Raw genomic sequence first — 19,495 nt, 5'->3', positions numbered from 1 at the left:
AAGTCGTGACGTCATCTATGGCAATGATTATATCTATAGGCATCACGTCCAAAACAAGTAGAATGATACTTTCTTCATCTATTACTATTACTCCACACGTCGACCGCTATCCAGCATGCATCTAGTGTATTAAGTCCAAAAGAACACAGTAACGCCTTAAGCAAGATGACATGTTGTAGATGGATAATCTCATATCTACGACAAAGCCCACCTTGTTACCCTTGATGGCAACTACACGATGTGTGCCTTGCTGCCCCTACTGTCACTGGGAAAGGTTACCACACGGTAAGAATCCAAAACCAAGCTCTTCTCCCATTGCGAGAATCATAGATCTAGTTGGCCAAACAAAACCCTAGACTCGGAGAGACTTCCAAGGATATCAAATCATGCATATAAGAAATCAGCAAAGACTCAAATATATATCATAGATAATTTGATCACAAATCCACAATTCATCGGATCTCGACAAACACACCGCCAAAGAGGATTACATCGGATAGATCTCCATGAAGATCATGGAGAACTTTGTATTGAAGATCCAAGAGAGAGAAGAAGCCATCTAGCTACTAACTACGGACCCGTAGGTCTGAAGTGAACTACTCACGAGTCATTGGAGGGGCGATGATGTTGAGGTAGAAGCCCTCCAACTCCAAAGTCCCCTCCGGCAGGGCACTGGGAATGGTCTCCAGATGAGATCTCGCGGAAACAGAAGCTTGCGCCGGCGGAAAAGTATTTTCGTGGATCCCTTGATTTTTTCTGTATTTTAGGGAATATATAGGCGAAGGAGCTAGGTCAGGAGGCGCCAGGGAGGCCACAAGCCTGCTGCCCCCCCCCCCCTGGTGGCGGATAGGGGGCTTGTGGGCCCCCTGTAGCCCTCCTGGCTTGGCCCTCAAGCCCCCTGATCTTCTTTTGTTCGGGAAAATTTTATTTCGGGGATTTTATTCCGTTTGGACTCCGTTCCAAAATCAGATCTGAAAAGAGCCAAAAACACAGAAAAAAACAGGAACTGGCACTTGGCACTGAATTAATAAGTTAGTCCCAAAAAATATATAAAAGGTACATAAAACATCCAAAGATGACAAGATAACAGCATGAAACCATCAAAATTTATAGATACGTTTGAGACATATCAAATACCTCAATCTTTATATGATTAAATTAAAAACGAGATTGCACCTATTGAGATGGAACCTATTGATGTCACTATTCAGCTTGCCAATAGAGATACTATCCTGATGATTTTCTCGTTCTTGCTACCACACAAGATAGATTTTTCCCCATCATATTTGGCACACCTTTTCTAAATACGGTCAATGCTCACATTGACTGTGAGAAGCAAACTGTCACTATTGGCTTTGAAGGTGTGTCACATGAGTTCAATTTCTCCAAGTTTGGTAGACAACCTCATGAAAAAGAGTTGTCTAGTAAAGATGAAATTATTGCCCTAGCTTCTATTGTTGTGCCTCCTACTGATCCTTTAGAGCAATACCTGCTTGAGCATGAAAATTATATGCATATGGATGAAAGGGATGAGATAGATAGAGTTATCTTTGAACAACATCCTATCCTTGAGAATAAGTTGCCTGATGAACTACTTGGAGATACACCCCCACCAAAGGGTGATCCTGTGTTCGAGCTTAAATAGTTGCATGATACTCTTAAGTATTCTTATCTTGATGAAAAAGAGATATATCCTGTTATTATTAGTGCTAGCCTCTCAGAGCATGAAGAAAAGAAGTTACTAAAAACTCTGAGGAAGCACCGTGCTGCTATTGGATATACTCTTGATGATCTTAAGGGCATTAGTCCCACTCTATGCCAGCACAAAATTAAAACCGATCCTCATTCCAAACCAGTTGTTGATCATCAACGGAGATTAAATCCTAAGATGAAAGAGGTAGTAAGAAAAGAAATACTAAAGCTCCTGGAAGCGGGTATTATCTATCATGTTGCTCATAGTGATTGGGTAAGTCCGGTGCATTGCGTCCCCAAGAAAGGAGGTATCACCGTTGTCCCTAATGATAAAGATGAATTGATCCCACAAAGGATTATTACTGGCTATAGGATGGTGATTGATTTTAGGAAATTGAATAAAGCCACTAGGAAAGATCATTACCCTTTGCCTTTTATCGACCAAATGCTAGAAAGAGTGTCTAAACACACACACTTCTGCTTTGTAGATGGTCATTATGGTTTCTTCCAAATACCTGTTGCATAATCTGATCAGGAGAAAACCACTTTCACCTGCCCTTTTGGTACCTTTGCTTACAGACGTATGCCTTCTGTGAAAAGATTGTTGAGGTTTTCATGGATGACTTCTCTGTTTACGGGTCTTCTTTTGATGATTGCCTTAGCAACCTTGATCGAGTTTTGCAGAGATGTAAAGATACCAACCTCTTCTTGAATTGGGAGAAGTGCCACTTTATGGTTAATGAAGGCATCATCTTAGGACATAAAATTTCTGAAAGAGGTATTGAAGTCGATAAGGCTAAGGTTGATGCGATCGAGAAAATGCCATGCCCTACAGATATCAAAGGTATAAGAAGTTTCCTAGGTCATGCTGGTTTCTATAGAAGGTTCATTAAGGACTTCTCTAAGATTTCTAGGCCTCTTACCAATCTCTTGAAAAAGGATATTCCTTTTGTTTTTGACGATGATTGTGAGGAAGCCTACGAAATACTTAAAAAGGACTTGATAACTGCGCCTATTGTTCAACCACCTGATTGGAACTTACCTTTTGAAATCATGTGTGATGCTAGTGATTATGTTGTTGGCTCTGTTCTAGGACAAAGAGTTTATAAGAAGTTGAATGTTATTCACTATGCTAGTAAAACTCTAGACAGTGCCCAAAGAAACTATGCTACTACTGAAAAGGAATTTTTAGCAGTCGTGTTTGCATGTGAAAAGTTCAGATCTTACATAGTTGATTCCAAAGTCACTATTCACACTGATCATGCTGCTATTAAGTATCTCATGGAAAAGAAAGATGCTAAACCTAGACTTATCAGATGGGTTCTCTTGCTACAAGAATTTGATTTGCATGTTGTTGATAGGAAGGGTGCTGAGAACCCCGTAGCAGATAACTTGTCTAGGTTGGAGAATATTCTTGATGACCCACCACCTATTGATGATAGCTTTCGTGATGAGCAATTGAATGTCATCAATGCTTCATGTAGTACACCATGGTATGCTGATTATGCAAACTATATCGTTGCCAAATATATACCACCTAGTTTCACATACCAGCAAAAGAAGAAATTCTTCTTTGATTTGAGACATTACTTTTGGGATGATCCTAACATTTATAATGAAGGAGTAGATGGTGTTATTAGACATTGTGTACCTGAACATGAACAGGAACAGATCCTCCAGAAGTGTCACCCGAGGCTTACGGAGGACACCATGCGGGAGATAGAACTGCACACAAGGTATTGCAATCAGGTTTCTATTGGCCCACTCTCTTCAAGGATGCCCGTAAGTTTGTCTTGTCTTGTGACGAATGTCAAAGAATAGGTAATATCAGTAAACATCAGGAAATGCCTATGAATTATTCACTTGTCATTGAACCATTTGATGTTGGGGGGTTTGATTATGTTACTAAGTGGGTAGAAGCTATCCCAACTAGTAGTGTTGATCACAACACCTCTATCTGGATGCTTAAAGAAGTTATTTTCTCTAAATTTGGAGTCCCTAGATATATAATGACTGATGGTGGTTCACATTTTATTCATGGTTCTTTCCGTAAAACGCTTGCTAAGTATGATGTCAACCATAGAGTTGCATCTCCCTATCGTCCCCGATCCAGTGGTCAAGTAGAGCTAAGCAATAGAGAGATTAAACTAATTCTGCAAAAGACTGTTAAAAGGTCTAAAAAGAATTGGTCTAAGAAACTCGATGAAGCACTGTGGGCTTATAGAACTGCTTATAAGAATCCCATGGGCATGTCTCCGTACAAAATGGTTTACGGTAAAGCATGTCATTTACCTCTTGAGCTAGAGCCTAAGGCTTATTGGGCAATCAAAGAGCTCAACTTTGATTTCAAACTTGCTGGTGAGAAGAGGTCATTTGATATTAGCTCACTCGATGAATGGAGAGCTCAGGCATATGAAAATGCCAAGTTGTTCAAAGAAAAGGTTAAGAGGTGGCATGATAAAAGGATATAAAAATGTGAGTTCAATGTAGGTGATTATGTCTTGCTATATAATTCTCGTTTAAGATTTTTTCCAGGCAAGCTTCTCTCTAAATGGGAAGGTCCTTACATTGTTGAGGAAGTATATCGTTCCGGTGCCATCAAGATCAACAACACGGAAGGTAATTTTCCGAGAGTGGTAAATGGGCAAAGAATCAAGCATTATATCTCACGTACTCCCATAAATGTTGAAAGCAATATTATCAATACCATAACTCCGAAGGAGTACATAAGGGATATTTATCAGCCTGTTTCAAACTCCGAAAACGAAGAGGTATGTGATTCGGTAAGTAAACCGACTCCAAAAAAATTCCAGTAGGAATTTTTCTCTGTTTTGGAATTTTTAGAAAATTAGAAAAAATTAAAGTAGTCCGGAAAGCGCACGAGGAGGCGACAAGCCTGCCAGGCGCGGGCCATCCCCCTGGCCGCGCCTGGGGGGCTTGTGACCACCTCGTGTGCCTCCCGGACTCTGTTTTCTTGCGGAGTACTCCTTCTGGTCGAAAAAAACATTATATATTCTCCCGAAAGGTCTGACCCTCGTATCATGCAATTTTCCTATGTTTTCGTTTCGAGCTACTGTGCAGACAGATCTAGATCGCTATGGCGTCCCCAAAAGTTCCGAAGGACAAGTTTTTCGAGAAGGTCATCAACCCCTACCTCGCGGGAGTGCTGCAACACCCTCAATCTATCGAGATGCGTGAGGGGGTGCTGCACATCCGTGATGTTGAGGGGCCCAAGAAGACCGGAAGCGTGGAGGCTAGGCTCGAAGCAATGGAGCAGCAAGTCTTCAAGTGCCAAGGGATGGTGGAACGCGGACTCAACGCCAACCACATGATGATCACGGAGTTTACCAGCAAGCACAAGATCGATGCCAATAACATCGGGAAGCACCTCTCCAAACTCTATGACAGAATTGATCACCTCCAAGCCCAGATCTATGACCTGCAGAACCAAAACTGTGAGTGTGAGTATAGATTTAAATCAATACGGTTGGCTGCAGATTTGAGGATTCCGGAGACTCGATCATCTTTCCATGATGGAGCACCTATGCCATGGAAAACGGAGGATCAAACCCAGGTTGCAACAACTTCACCACCATCACCTTCGAAGGAAGACAACTAAGCACGGGTATGGGCAATCCCCTTGGCTTGTGCCAAGCTTGGGGGAGTTGCCCCGGTATTGTATCACCATCACATCTTTTGCCTTTACCTTTTTCTTTGTTCGACCTTTTTGGTTTTATCTTTCTCTAGTGGAATAAAGTTCTTAGTGTTTTAGGCTTGAGTTTTGCTTTGTGTCACCCCCGATGTATTCGAGTCCGTGAGTCATATAATAAAGAGTGTTTTAGTTAAGGGTCTTGCTTCATGTCATGATCTAAAGGAAAGAATGATAAAAGAACAAAAGCATGAAAGATCATGTAATGATCTTATGGAAAGTGATGACCTCACATATAAAAAGAATGTTGGTTGAAACTTGTTGTGGGTGGACAAATGTAGACCTTGGTCATTGCTGCAATTAATAGGAAGTAATAAAGAAAGAGAGGTTCACATATAAATATATCATCTTGGGCACCATCTATGATTGTGAACACTCACTAAACTATTACATGCTTAGAAGTAGATGTTGGACAAGGAAGACAACATAATGAATTATGTTTGTTTGGTTCAAAGCAATGTTATATGACTAAAGATCCCTTAGCATGTGACACCTGCTTCCACCTCATATCAGCCAAAACTTCCGCACTAAGTAGAGATACTACTTGTGCATCCATAAACCTTCAACCCAGTTTTGCCATGAGAGTCCACCATACCTACCTATGGATTGAAGAAGATCCCTCAAGTAAGTTGACATCGGTGCAAGCAATAAAAATTGCTCCCTAAATATGTATGATCTATTAGTGTGTGGAAGATAAGCTTTGTACGAACCTGTGATGAGGAAGACATAAAAGTGATAGACTGCATAATAAAGTTCTTTATCACACGAGGCAATATAAAGTGACGTTCCTTCACACTAAGAGGTCACACATCCAAACCTCAAAAGCGCATGACAACCTCTGCTTCCCTCTGCGAAGGGCCTATCTCGTACCTTTACTTTTTGTCCTTAAGAGTGTCATGGTGTTCGACACCAATTCCTTATTTCGCCTTTATCTTGGCTAACGGCATATGCTAGGAAAAGATATATATTCATATGTCAACTTGGAAGTAAGTATTCATGAATTATTATTGTTGACATTACCCTTGAGGTAAATAGTTGGGAGGCGAAACTATAAGCCCCTATCTTTCTCTGTGTCCAACTGAAACTTTGATCTCATGAGTACCACGTGAGTTGTAGCAATTGTAAAAGACGAAAGGATGATTGAGTACGTGGATTTGCTTTACAAGCTCTTATTTGACTCTTTCCGACGTTATGATAAATTGCAATTGCTTCAATGATTAAAGGCTATTGGTTGTTAATTCTCAATAAGGTTCTTGATCCATACTTTACTTTGTGAAGGAATTGTCACTTTTGCATAAGAGATTATATGACGATATTGTTGTTCTAATTGTGATCATGATGCGTGCATGTTCGTATTCTGTTTTATCGACACCTCTATCTCTAAACATGTGGGCATATTTATTGATCTCGGCTTCCGCTTGAGGACAAGCGAGGTCTAAGCTTGGGGGAGTTGATACGTCCGTTTTGCATCATGCTTTTATGTTGATATTTATCGCTTTTATGGGCTGTTATTACACTTCACGGTACAATACTTATGCCTTTTCTCTCTTATTTTGCAAGGTTTACATGAAGAGGGAGAATGCCGGCAGTTGGGATTCTGGCCTGAAAAAGGAGCAAGTTTGAGATACCTATTCTGCGCAGCTCCAAAAGCCGTGAAAATCAACGAGGAATTATTTTGGAATTTATAAAAAATATTGGGCGGAAGAAGTACCAGAGGGGAGCCACCAGGAAGCCACAAGCCTGCTAGGCGCGGCCTACCCCCGTGGCCGCGCCTAGGGGGCTTGTGGGCTCCCTATTGGCCCTCTGGCTCCCCTCTTTTGCTATAAGGAGGGTTTCGTTCCAGAAAAAATCAAGAGGAGGCTTTCGGGAGGAATCGCCGCTGCCACGAGGCGAAACTTGAGCAGAACCAATCTAGAGCTCCGGCAGGGCCGTCCTGCCGGGGAAACTTTCCTCCCGGAGGGGGAAATCATCGTCATCGTCATCACCAACACTCCTCTCATCGGAGGGGACTCGTCATCATCAACATCTTCATCAGCACCATCTCATCTCCAAACCCTAGTTCATCTCTTGTAACCAATCTCCGTCTCGCGACTCCGATTGGTACTTGTAAGGTTGCTAGTAGTGTTAATTACTCTTTGTAGTTGATGCTAGTTGGATTACTCGGTGGAAGATTATATGTTCAGATCCTTGATGCTATTCAATACCTCTCTGGTCATGAATATTATTATGCTTTGTGAGTAGTCACTTTTGTTCCTGAGGAAATGGGATAAGTCTTGCTATAAGTAGTCATGTGAATTTGGTATTCGTTCGATATTTTGATGCGTTGTATGTTGTTTTTCCTCTAGTGGTGTTATGTGAACGTCGACTACATAACACTTCACCATTATTTGGGCCTAGAGGAAGGCATTGGTAAGTATTAAGTAGATGATGGGTTGCTAGAGTGACAGAAGCTTAAACCCTAGTTTATGCGTTGCTTCGTAAGGGGCTGATTTGGATTCACTAGTTTAATGCCATGGTTAGACTTTGTCTTAATTCTTCTTTCGTAGTTGCGGATGCTTGCGAGAGGGGTTAATGATAGGTGGGAGGTTTGTCCAAGTAAGGGCAGCACCCAAGCACCGGCCCACCCACATATCAAACTATCAAAGTAGCGAACGCGAATCATATGAACATGATGAAAACTAGCTTGACAGAAATTCCCATGTGTCCTCGGGAGCGCTTTACCTGCTATAAGAATTTGTCCAGGCTTGTCCCTTGCTACAAAAGGGATTGGGCCATATTGCTGCACCTTTGTTACTACTGTTACTTGCTACTTGCTATGAATCATCTTACGACACAACTATCTGTTACCGATAATTTCAGTGCTTGCAAAGAATACCTTGCTGAAAACCACTTGTCACATCCTTCTGCTCCTCGTTGGGATCGACACTCGTACTTATCGGAAGGACTACGATAGATCCCCTACACTTGTGGGTCATCACCTCGCTACCCCTATTATGTCACTTGGTGAGGACACCGCAAGATTGAACCCAAAACTAAGCACTACTCCCATTGCAAGAATTACCAAGTTAGTTGGCCAAACCAAACAAATAATTCAAAGAGACTTGCAAATATATGAAATCATGCATATAAGAATTCAGAAGAGACTCAAATAATATTCATAGATAATCTGAACGTAAACTCACAATTCATCGCATCTCAACAAACACGCCGCAAAAGAGTAATACATCGGATAGATCTCCATAAAGATCATGAAGAACATGGTATTGAAGATCAAAGAGAGAGAGAAAAATCCATCTAGCTACTATGTATGGACCCGTATGTCTGTGGTGAACTACTCACACATCATCGGAGGGGCAATGGAATTGATGTAGATGACCTCTGTGATCAATTCCCTCTCCCGCAGGTTACCAGAATGGATCTCTCACGGACAGAGGCTCCCGGCGGCGTAAAAGTATTTTCGTGGCTCTTTTTGGCGATGTGGGAACATTTGGAAATTTATAGGCCGAAAAATAGGGTTAGGAGACCTGAAGGGGGCCCACAAGCCAGGGGCGCGGCCACCCCCCCCCCCCCCAAGGCGCGCCCTGCAGGCTTGTGGTCTCCAGACAGTTTTCCTGCCCCCTACTCCAAGTCTGTTGCGTGTCTTCTGGTCCAAGAAAAATCTTTCTAGAGATTTTATTCTGTTTGGACTCCGTTTAATATTCCTTATTTGCAATACTCAAAAACATGGAAAAAACAGAAATTGGCACTAGGCTCTAGATTAATAGGTTAGTCCCAAAAATAATATAAAACAGCATAGAAATGCATATAAAACATCCAAAATAGATAATATAATAGCATGGAACAATCAAAAATTATATATACGTTGGAGACGTATCAAGCCGAGGGGGTGGTCACGCGTGATGTGTGGCGGCACCCCTTGTGCCTCCTGACGTACCTCTTCATTCTATAAATTCTCAATTACTCCCAAAAATCCTAGAGAGCCTCCCTAAACACTATTCCCACCACCGTAAGTCTCTGTTCCGCCGTGTGGACCTTTTCTGGTGCCTTGACGGAGGGGGATCGATAACGGAGGACCTCTACATCAACCTTGCTGCTCCCATGGTGATGTGTGAATAGTTTATCATAGACCTACGGGTCGTAGCTAGTACCTAGATGGTTATTTCTCTCTCTCTCTTGATCTTCAATACAATGATCATCGCATCTTCTCTTTGATCTATCTAACGTAATCCTATTGTGTGGTGCGTTGGTTGGGATCCGATGAATTGTTGGTTTATGTTCAGATTATTCATGATAAAGATATGAGTCTTCTCTGAATTCTAGTTATGATTCTTATTTGCATGATTATCATAGCTTCGTAAATCTCTCTGATCTATTGAAATAGTTTGGCCAACTAGATTCATATTTCTTCAGTGAGGGGGGTACGTTGTAGTGGGTTCCATCTGACGAGTTTCTATATCCTAGTGACAGAAGGGGACAAGATACGTCTTTGTATTGTTGCCACTAAAGATAAAACGATGGGGTTAACTCATATTGATTGAGTTCTCTTTGTCTACATCATGCCATCGTTCTCCAAGCATTACTCTGTTTGTCATGAAGTTAATACATAGAGAGGCAATCATAGAAGCGCTCTTGAAGTGGAGTAATAGTAATAGGTGCAGATAGGAGTTGGCCTATTTGTCGTGAATATCGCATAACTATGCACTTTCCTATCAATAGGCCAAGAGTAATTTGTTTACCCACCGTATGTCTTCTACATGAGAGACGCCATTAGGGAAAACTACAGCCTCCGGGTCTATTCACTTATAGGTTTAGGAGCGCTACAATACCATGCTGTCATAATTTACTTTTTATTTCCTTTTCACTTTACAGCTTCTATCTACACTTACTTGATTGCAAATAACGAGTCCAGGGAGATTGACAACCCTCTTGCCCACGTTGGGTGCAAGCGTTTTTTTGTAGACACTGAAGATGGGGGTTGGTTGTTACTCCTATAGGTTTGATAAACCTTCGGTTCCCTGCTGAGAAAAATACTTACCTATATTGTGTTGCATCACTCGTCCCTCTTCACAGAAAATCCAACACAGATCACACTCACCATTTGAAAAAGAAGCATCGTCGTGTGATATTTGTAGCACCAATACAATTCATGTAGTCACTCATGCAGAAATTTATCCATAAATATAAATATAGGTTGGTTAGCGGATAAAACAAAATCACACCAAGAAATCCCACCAAATCGCCAAATTATATATAAAAATAAAACACATTCCATCATCTCCCCCCACCCATTTCAAAATATAAAGGGTATTAGGTTTTTGGAGAGTCATTTTTTATTAACTTTGATCAAGTTTAGCAAATATATCGACGTGCACAATATTAAACAAAAAAGTAAGAAAATTCATTTCATGATGAATCTAATCATACCAATTTTAGTATATTTCTCTACAAAATTAAACTTAAAAGATTGACTTTTCAAAAAAAATACTCCTTCTGTCTAATAATATAAGAGCGTTTTTTACACTACACTCATGTCAAAAACGCTTTTATATTATGGAACCTAGGGAGTACATCTTATTTTGAAATAGAGTGTTTCTTTAAGAAGCTCAACAACACCAACAACGCAACAAAGCATGTCCAACCTAGTTATAACTGTGGGAGAACGTATTTACCGGTCTGTGATTAGTACCTTGTTATTTTCATGCGGCTGCATTCAAAAAAGTATAAGATTGTGACATGAAAGAAAGAAGAGTTTAAAGATCTCAAAGATTTACTATTTCTTTTAGACTCTATTTTGTTATCGCTATAATTAACTCATGCATCTCTGGCATGTACTCCCTTCGTTTATAAGTCTTTCTAGAGATTTCACTATAAACTACTCCCTCGTTCCTTTCTATAAGGTGTATAATTTTCAACACGGTGACCAAGGCACATAATTATAGATGTGTTAGAACAATATTACCCTTGGCAAATTTGTTGGTTAGTGGCAAGTAAATCAGTCTAGGAAAGTGAGATATACATGTAATCGAGAGAGAGATAGTTTCCTCCTTTTGATACAAGGAGAGCTACACGCAATCAGGAAAGAGATACTTTCATATTTTTGGAGGGCTAAGAGCATCTCTAGTGGATGGTGTATATGGAGGTGGATGCTAAATATACACGTTGCAAACAGAAAAATGCTTCCCAGTGGAACGTGTATAGGGGCGTGGAAGTTATACACGTCCATCCACGAGGCTACTCCTCGTGGAAATAAACACGAGCCAGCCACACTCATGGAGCTCGCGGCGCTGTGCTGGCGGGCTGGCGGCGGCGCTGTGCGGGGCGGGGTGCGGGCGGGAAAGCAGAGCAAGGCAGCGCTAGAAGCAAAGCGGCCCCCTTCGTCGCGTGCGTGCAAGACCAACGAGAGAGAAGAACCGCCGCGCAGCCGCCTCCGGTCTCCCCTCCCCTTCCTCCGGCCGCCGCACGCCGGTCCACCGCCGCCTCCTCCTCCCTGAGAAGCAAGGCCGGGGCTCCCTGTGCCCGGACGCCCGCCCGTCCCGCCCACGCCGCCTGCGGCCCGGCCGCGCCGTCCTCACCCCCAGTTCGGCCGGATCTCGGAGGTGCGAGGCCTCTAGGGTTCCCGGCCGCCCCGCAGTTGCTGCTCCTCCTCGGGCAAGGCCGGGACGGGGGGCTGCGTCAGGTGCCGAAATGGCTGGCTGGAGCAGGGGGGCTCCTCCTCAGGCAAGGCCGGCGACGAGGGAGACGGCTGCAATGCGGGAAGCTCCCCTGTCTTGTTCTCTGAACCTGTGTGCAGTACTGAATCTCTTATCTTGCAGAGGGGGAAAGAATGAGGGGAATATACACGTCCTAATTTACACGTTCCACTGAAAAACTAGGACGTGTATAATTTCCACGCCATGTATATGAACGTGTATATGAAGATATACACGTTTAAATATACACCATCCACTAGAGATGCTCTAAGAAGGAAATCACAATGATTTAGAAGAAATGCACCTTACATTGTGAAATTTTATTAAAAAATAAATGCACCTTATATAAAGGAATGGAGGGAGTATATATGAGGGAATTCATACTCTAAAGGGATTGACTAGGGAGCGGCGCCGCATATGTGCTCTCCCATGCGGCGGCTGCTTAAGCGGTCGGCTCGGTCTGATTCCCTTTTGATGTTTGAAATTCAAAAAGTTTTATCTACAAAACCGTTAATTCAATCGATGATCCGTTTTCACTATTGACTTTCTCGCGACGAGTTCTTTAAAACTAAATCTCATGTCGACATGTCCCGTCAACTATTTTTTTCCGTTCATACTTGCCATATTTTTTGACCCACTTGTCATATTATTAACCACTTACTTGCCTGAGAAAAATAACCTGATTGATACTTTTTAATGTTGTTTCATACAAAATCTTGTAGCAGTTTTCATTATACATGATATAAAAAGCCATGTAATAGGTTGTGTTTGCCAATTTAAATATGTCAACTTGTCATATTTACGTAGAACTTTGTCAGAAAACTATTTTGTATGCTTGTTAGTTTAACTATGCTGAGTTGTCATATTTAGAAACGATGACAAAAAAGATTTCTTGTGGTCATCGGTTTTAAATATGTTGAGTTGTCATATTTTTACGCGTAATCGTCTATAAAAAATTGTTTGTGTTTGCCAGTTTGATTATACCGAGATGTCATATTTATATGCAATTTCCAAAAAATATGGCGATTAAGTTATTTTTATCAAACAAGCAAGTACTCCCTCCGTTCCTAAATATAAGTCTTTCTAGAGGTTCAACTAATGAACTACATACGGATGTTATAGACATACTTTAAAGTATAAATTCATTCATTTTGCTCCGTATGTAGACACGTAGTGAAATATCTTAAAAGACTTATATTTAGGTACGGAGGAAGTACTTACTAATATGACAAGTGCAACAAATGTGGTAAGTAGGAGCCAAAAAAAAGTTGTCAAAACATATCAATATGGGATCTAGTTTTGAAGATTTCGTCGAACCAAAGTCAACGACGAAAACGAATCATCGGTCGAATTAATGGTTTAAGAGATAAAAGTTTTTAAATTTCGATCATTTAAAGATGAATCATTGCATACATGACCAAAAAGAGTACACACAAATGGCCAGGGGCGAAGACAAATTTAAAGATGAATTATTGCATGCATGACCAAAAAGAGTACACACAAATGGCCAGGGCTAGATTTTCCCTACTTTAAAATATGTCTATATACATCCATATATAATTCATAATGAAATCTCTAAAAAGACTTATATTTAAAAATAAAATGAGTAGAATTCACTACTATGAACATATCATAGTGTTGATTGTCAGAAAATAGAGTAAATCTACACTATTGTCAGAAAATAGAGTAAACCTAACGGCTCGCAACCCAGCAGATCTTTTGAGAAGATCCCAAGATCCACCGGCCTACACATAGCATGTCCCTTACCCATTTCCCTGTAAGTAAGAACAGAAAAATAGAAGTCGCTCTAAAATTTACTCCAGTCTACTCCCTCCATGCCTTGCCCTGTAAGTAATACTATGGAGTATCAAACAAGTTGGCAGAACAGTAAAAAATAAGGATGCACATTAACCATCTTTAAGTTCATTAAATTGTTTGATATAACTTGCCAATACAGGCAAGTGGCATAATTGTGGCACAAACACTCCAATCCAACACATCAGGGATCCAACATCAACGGCTAAAATTGTCTCAAACTGGCAAGCCAAACTTCAACAGCAAACACGGGTCCATCCACCAAAGGAGGGACCTTGAAGATGCCATACAACTACTACCGGAAACTGGTACAATAAATCAAGGGCGGCCGTCAAATTCCGATAGGACAAGCAAACAACTGAATCCCCATGATTCTCGCACTTCCGTCGCTCCTAAGGGTATCTTCTCCTTGGTGGGCTCCTTGAGCGATTAGGCCTCGGTGATCTGAAATGAACACAGTACAAGCTCAAGTAAGTATTATATTTGGTTGTGAGAGCGGAGTAAAGAACTATGTATGCATTTGGTCGGTGACTCAGATTCAGATTATGATTAAAAAGTGAAACAATGACAAGAAAAACATCGTCAGGGTAAAACTAGGAAATATGGGAAGAAATCAATCATATGTACACGCCAATGTATAATAAAATCCATAAAATCATATTACATAGCCAAAAACACTTGGCCAAAATTTAACTGAAATCCCCCATGATTAACTACTGTAGAAATACTACATTATTACTTGGGGAAGCTCGGCACATATTAGAGAAGAAATGCATAAAGCAGAGGGGAAAAACTACTTGTTTGAGAGGAAAGTGCAAAAGGAATAAAGGATAACTTGTGTAATTAACCAGGGACCTCATAACATGCTTAATCTGGCATTCCTCCAAGGATGTATTACGAATGAAGTGAACCCCAAACCCTCAGATTGTACTCCCTCCCCGTCCCAAAATTCTTGTCTTAGATTTGTCTAGATATAAATGTATCTAGTCAAATTTTAGTATTTAAATAGATTTATTTCTAGACAAACCTAAGACAAGAATTTTGGGACGGGAGTACTAAGCATTTCAAGAATTAGAAAACCAGCCAGGAAAAATCTCCTTGAGATTGTACTAAGCATTTAAGAGTTCAGAAGGTACATAACTTCATCCAATTACTACCAACTAAGTTCATAGCAAACTTAATTTGCATTTAGAATTTTTATTCCTAATGTGTTTTTTTATAAGAATGATTTGGTGGCTTTCAGTTGGGTGGCCAATACATGTTTAACCAAACCGAAACTAACTTATCAAACTAGGTTTAGCAAACTTAACTTAGATTTATGTTCCTCATTCCTAGTCTAAATGTTTTATCATAATTTAGAATGATTTGCTCTTCCCACTTTCAACTCTCAGGTAGGCATCAGTTGCCATTTCACCAGAGCAGTGTCTGCACCAAAATCTAGAGCTGACACCTGCTTCAGTGCTTGCCTTAAAAGCTCATATATGGATGATAATTATGGCCAGTTGGTTGCTGCCATGCTTTTCCTTCTAACATAACCAAAAAAAGGAACTAAATACGAAAGCGCACATAAAGCATACCTCTTCCGAGTATTTCTCTGTTTGACAGGGCCATTACTAAATGCCCAGTCAACACTTATTATCTGCGAAAGAAGCTCAGTTCCGTCTGATTCTCTTATTGCACGCTGGGCTTGCTCAAAGTTCTCATACTCAATTAGAGCATATCCCTGCATAGGAGAAGGGAAGCCACACAAATATTAAGGAGGGGATAAGAAAGGATGCAAGCAGACCCTGTTATTATTCTATGGATGACAAACTATGTATAGTCCAACAAAATGAACCTTTCCACATATGAACCTGTTTATCCTGCCAGTCTTACTCATAATTAAGGAATTGACTGAGGATTTCACAAATGCAAACTAGAAAACAAAACTAAACTGAATGGTATCTCTGCAAAATGTAAAGGACTAAAGGTGGTAGGAAGCATACCTTCACAAATCCAGTCCTGCGATCCAAATTCAAATGCAAGTTCTTGACCTGCCCATAATCCCCGAAAATATTATGGAGGTCCTCCTCCTGAGCTTCTTCATGAACTCCAGTAACCAGTACAATCCACCCTTCAATGGCTGTACACAAGGCAAAACATACAAGAAAACAACTCCATTAGTGACAATTCCTGCAAGGAAATATACATTGAAAAGGACAGTGTCCAGAACTGCACTTGCACTTACTAAGGCCCTGTTTGGAACCACCCAGATTATGTAATCTGGTTTTTATAATCTGTTATGTTTCCAAACAGGACAGTTTATATTGTAGATTTTAAAAACTAGATGACCAGATTATTAAAAACTCATAATCTACTCTACCCCAGCTAAAATCAGATTATGGATTACTAATGACCTATTACCCTTTTAAACTTGGAGATAATTACCTACTGCCACTGCCACTGTCTTATTTTTATAAACAGGGCAGACATGTCACTGTACAATGTAAAACCTGAATTACAGTTTATATAATCTGACCTCCAAACATGTCCACCTGGATTATTTTTATAAACCAGATTATATAATCTATCTTCATAATCCAGATTATTATAATTTATTGTGGTTCCAAACAGGGCCTTATAGTTACTAATACTATATTATTTGATTCAAAGCTTTGCACAAAGCAAGCTTTGGTATGAGCAGAAAATAGCAATGGGCGTATGTCATATGCAACATTTTGCTAATAGAACTCAACAGAAGTTGAGAGTAAAAATATTCAAAGGTTTTCTAGATGTATGTCAATCAAGGCCCTAGCAGCTTATTGGAGGAACTGAAGGTTTAGGGGACTATCAATTCAATTATGTAATGAAAAACAAAGCAGAACAACCTAATTCATGCCCGTTCACATCACAAGAAGATAGCCACAGCTTCAATCAAAGAACAATCTCAGCAGTCAAGCACATAAAAAACCTTTTTTGCAAACGAAAATCAATCATCCCAACAAACTAACTCACGGGCTGCAAGTAAAAGTAACACAAAGAAAACGAATCCTGAGGCAAAAACGGTCAGAGATCTACACTAAAATCATAGGTAGACTATCTTGGTAAACTATGAGCAAGCAGCGATTTCCAAACCCAAGGAAACCATCCGACCAAGTCGCCCAAAGCATCCATCTGCACATCAACATTGCTCAAGAAAAAGGCAATCTATAGCAGCAAGGAACCCAAATATCTCCTTGCCGTACGCAGCAGCCCATGGGCATCGGAAGAAACCTATCAAGACGGCATCTTTGCAGTGCCTTCAAATTCAGATCTCGTTCGTCAAACAGCAAAACTAACACGTTGAAGAAGAGAACATACTAGGTTACCAGACCTACGCCGCGAACGTCAGACCACGCCACCCTACCTGACTAGAAATCTTCTTATCGGGAAACACAAGGAGGGAGGTACAGGGATGGAGACGTACAGCGCACGGGTCCAGGGCCGCCATCGGAGGCGAGGGCGTCGAAGCCAGAGCGGCCTGCGCCAGCTAACCGCGAGTCGCGGTGCGCGGACGAGGAGTTGGGATCCTCGCGGAAGCCGCGCCCCTTAGTCTTACGCGGGGCATCGTCGTCGCCGCCGCCGCCCCCTGCGATGGTAGATCGGAGGCGGGGAGCGGGGGCCGGCGAGGGTTCGATGGCGCCCTCCTCGTCCATGAGATCGTCGTCGTCGGAGTCGAAGTCGACCGCCTCCACGTCCGTGTTCATCGCCGCCGCCGCCATCGCTGCAGCCGCCGCCGGTGTTAGGTTCGAGTTGGTCTGGGCTCGGATCGGGAGGGGGAGACCTACTGGGGTTTGGGCCTTCGGGATTTGCACGTCGGGTTATCCTCTCTCTCTTTTCTCAGAAACACCCTTGACATGTATAAGACCGGAAACATGCTAACCCTACAAGAATACGGATTTGCTAGCAAAAATACTTACATATTCCCAAGTTTTCTATATCGCGGTACAATACCAGATGCTTGCATACACGCATGTACACTTAGACTTAGGACGCATTTGATTGCTCCTCTTTAATTTATCTACATGTGTTGTTCATTTGAACCTGGTTGAGAACAAAATAACATGAAAAATTAACATCTAGTACACCTCATTTGGTTGCCCGCATTAAGGGTGACTTCATGAGGGGATCGATTTTGGCGCGTTGTTTGGTGTCCTACATTGGCTGGGCAGATGCAAATACACGGTATTTGGTTGCACACATGCTACAAGGTGTGATAACCTTGTATCCTACTTGGTGAGCTTACACGAGCAACAAAACATCACTATAATCACGACGAACAGGACGATAATGATAAAGTTCTTGAACCCAAACTATCAATCCACCTTGACAGCTTTAAAACGGCATGTCTGCTTAAGCACAAACTTGGATAGCATTCTTTGTCGCTTGCCTACTCTTAACCCATATGTGACGGTTGTTCTTTTAACTTGACACTTGTTCATTGCATGCTTTTCATGAACTCTAAACCCCTCAAAACCTCTCGTGTTGGCACCTTGAAGTGAACGCAACTCCTTAAGGTTTTAGTAGTAGTGCTTGCCCAACCAACTCTTGAGCCAAAGCACCATGTGAGCGTTTGTCATGGCAACAGGCCCAACACCATGGGCCTTGTTGTCCAACAAGTGGCCCAAAACAACCATCACAGCCTCTTGGCTGAAGCCACCTTCGTCCATGACGGTGGTGTAGAGGTCAGGGTGGACGTCGACCGACATGCTCTCCCTTATGGCGGTTGCCACCTCCTTGACGGCCTTAGTCATGTTGGCGAAGACACCGATTCGCCCTCCATCAAGCTGCCCCTCTTCCTCTTTCCATCGAGCACAGGGACGTGCTCAAAGCCCTTATAAAGGGACCATCAAGGACGATGGTCGCTGACTCCTGGGTGTCTGGAAACTCAACATGGGCAAACTGAGCGGGTCATTGGAGCCTATGACTTGCTTGTTGGTTGCCAACCCAAAGAAAAAGATGTGATGCATCTCGTTGTAGTTCTCGATGGGTATTTTGAGGAACTCCGCGTCTTCGGGGTGGTCCTAAAAAAGAAACACAATGATGTTAGTTGTGAGAAGACAATGGTTGACAGGCTTAAACAAGGGGCATGGGCTAACCGCGGTGTGGCCTTGGTAGTGCTCTGCCTCGAGAACGATCGAGCAAGTGGTGTGATCCCATGAGGTACCACTAAGGTTTTTGAGCTTGGAGACTTGAATCCATCTAGCTCTCCACTCCTTGAGGTGGTTGTATACATGGGCCGGTGTTTAAATGCACCTCATTGAAGCCCTTGTCAGTCCTAAACCAACTAGATATGAGCTCGCACGTGTTGTTAAGCACTAACATGGACATGAATAGTTGCCACTTCATGATGTTCCCCTTACCATCCTTCTTTGCCTTTACATTTGTCGTATGTGCAGCCGCAATGATAACATTGGGCACAACAAGCACAAAAATTGTAGGCACAAAAGGAGGACCCATGCTTTTACCCTGGAACACATCTGAATCAGGAGGCATTTGGTCCTCAATGGGTGTCGTGGTTGAAAGCACAATTGCCCTCTAAGGTGGTTTTGATAATTGATCACAACATATG

At 41.8% G+C, this 19,495-nt stretch overlaps 1 protein-coding gene across 1 annotated transcript; it reads right to left on the bottom strand.

Moving 5' to 3' along the window:
• Positions 1-14,006: 14,006 nt before the first annotated feature.
• Positions 14,007-17,757, bottom strand: LOC123424277 (RNA-binding protein Y14A). The gene is made up of 4 exons (XM_045107948.1): positions 17,351-17,757; positions 15,891-16,027; positions 15,483-15,628; positions 14,007-14,349 (listed from the first exon to the last, which is right to left on the bottom strand). Exons 1-4 carry the CDS (start codon positions 17,643-17,645, stop codon positions 14,298-14,300), a joined length of 630 nt encoding a protein of 209 aa, XP_044963883.1. The 5' UTR covers positions 17,646-17,757; the 3' UTR covers positions 14,007-14,297.
• Positions 17,758-19,495: the final 1,738 nt, after the last annotated feature.

Source organism: Hordeum vulgare, chromosome 1H, assembly GCF_904849725.1.
Source record: "Hordeum vulgare subsp. vulgare chromosome 1H, MorexV3_pseudomolecules_assembly, whole genome shotgun sequence".
Taxonomy (NCBI): domain Eukaryota; kingdom Viridiplantae; phylum Streptophyta; class Magnoliopsida; order Poales; family Poaceae; genus Hordeum; species Hordeum vulgare.
The sequence above is the reverse complement of the archived record's forward strand: the minus strand, read 5'-3'. Positions and strand labels throughout refer to the sequence as shown.

What these genes read in the sequence shown, in the direction of transcription:
- LOC123424277 (XM_045107948.1), bottom strand. Translation starts at nt 17,645, where the DNA reads ATGGCGGCGGCGGCGATGAACACGGACGTGGAGGCGGTCGACTTCGAC. An exon ending in GCAGGACTGGATTTGTGAAG is followed by an intron (nt 15,629 to 15,890) that starts GTATGCTTCCTA and finishes TCTCCTATGCAG; the next exon opens with GGATATGCTCTAATTGAGTA. An exon ending in CAGAGAAATACTCGGAAGAG is followed by an intron (nt 14,350 to 15,482) that starts GTATGCTTTATG and finishes TGTTCATTTCAG; the next exon opens with ATCACCGAGGCCTAATCGCT.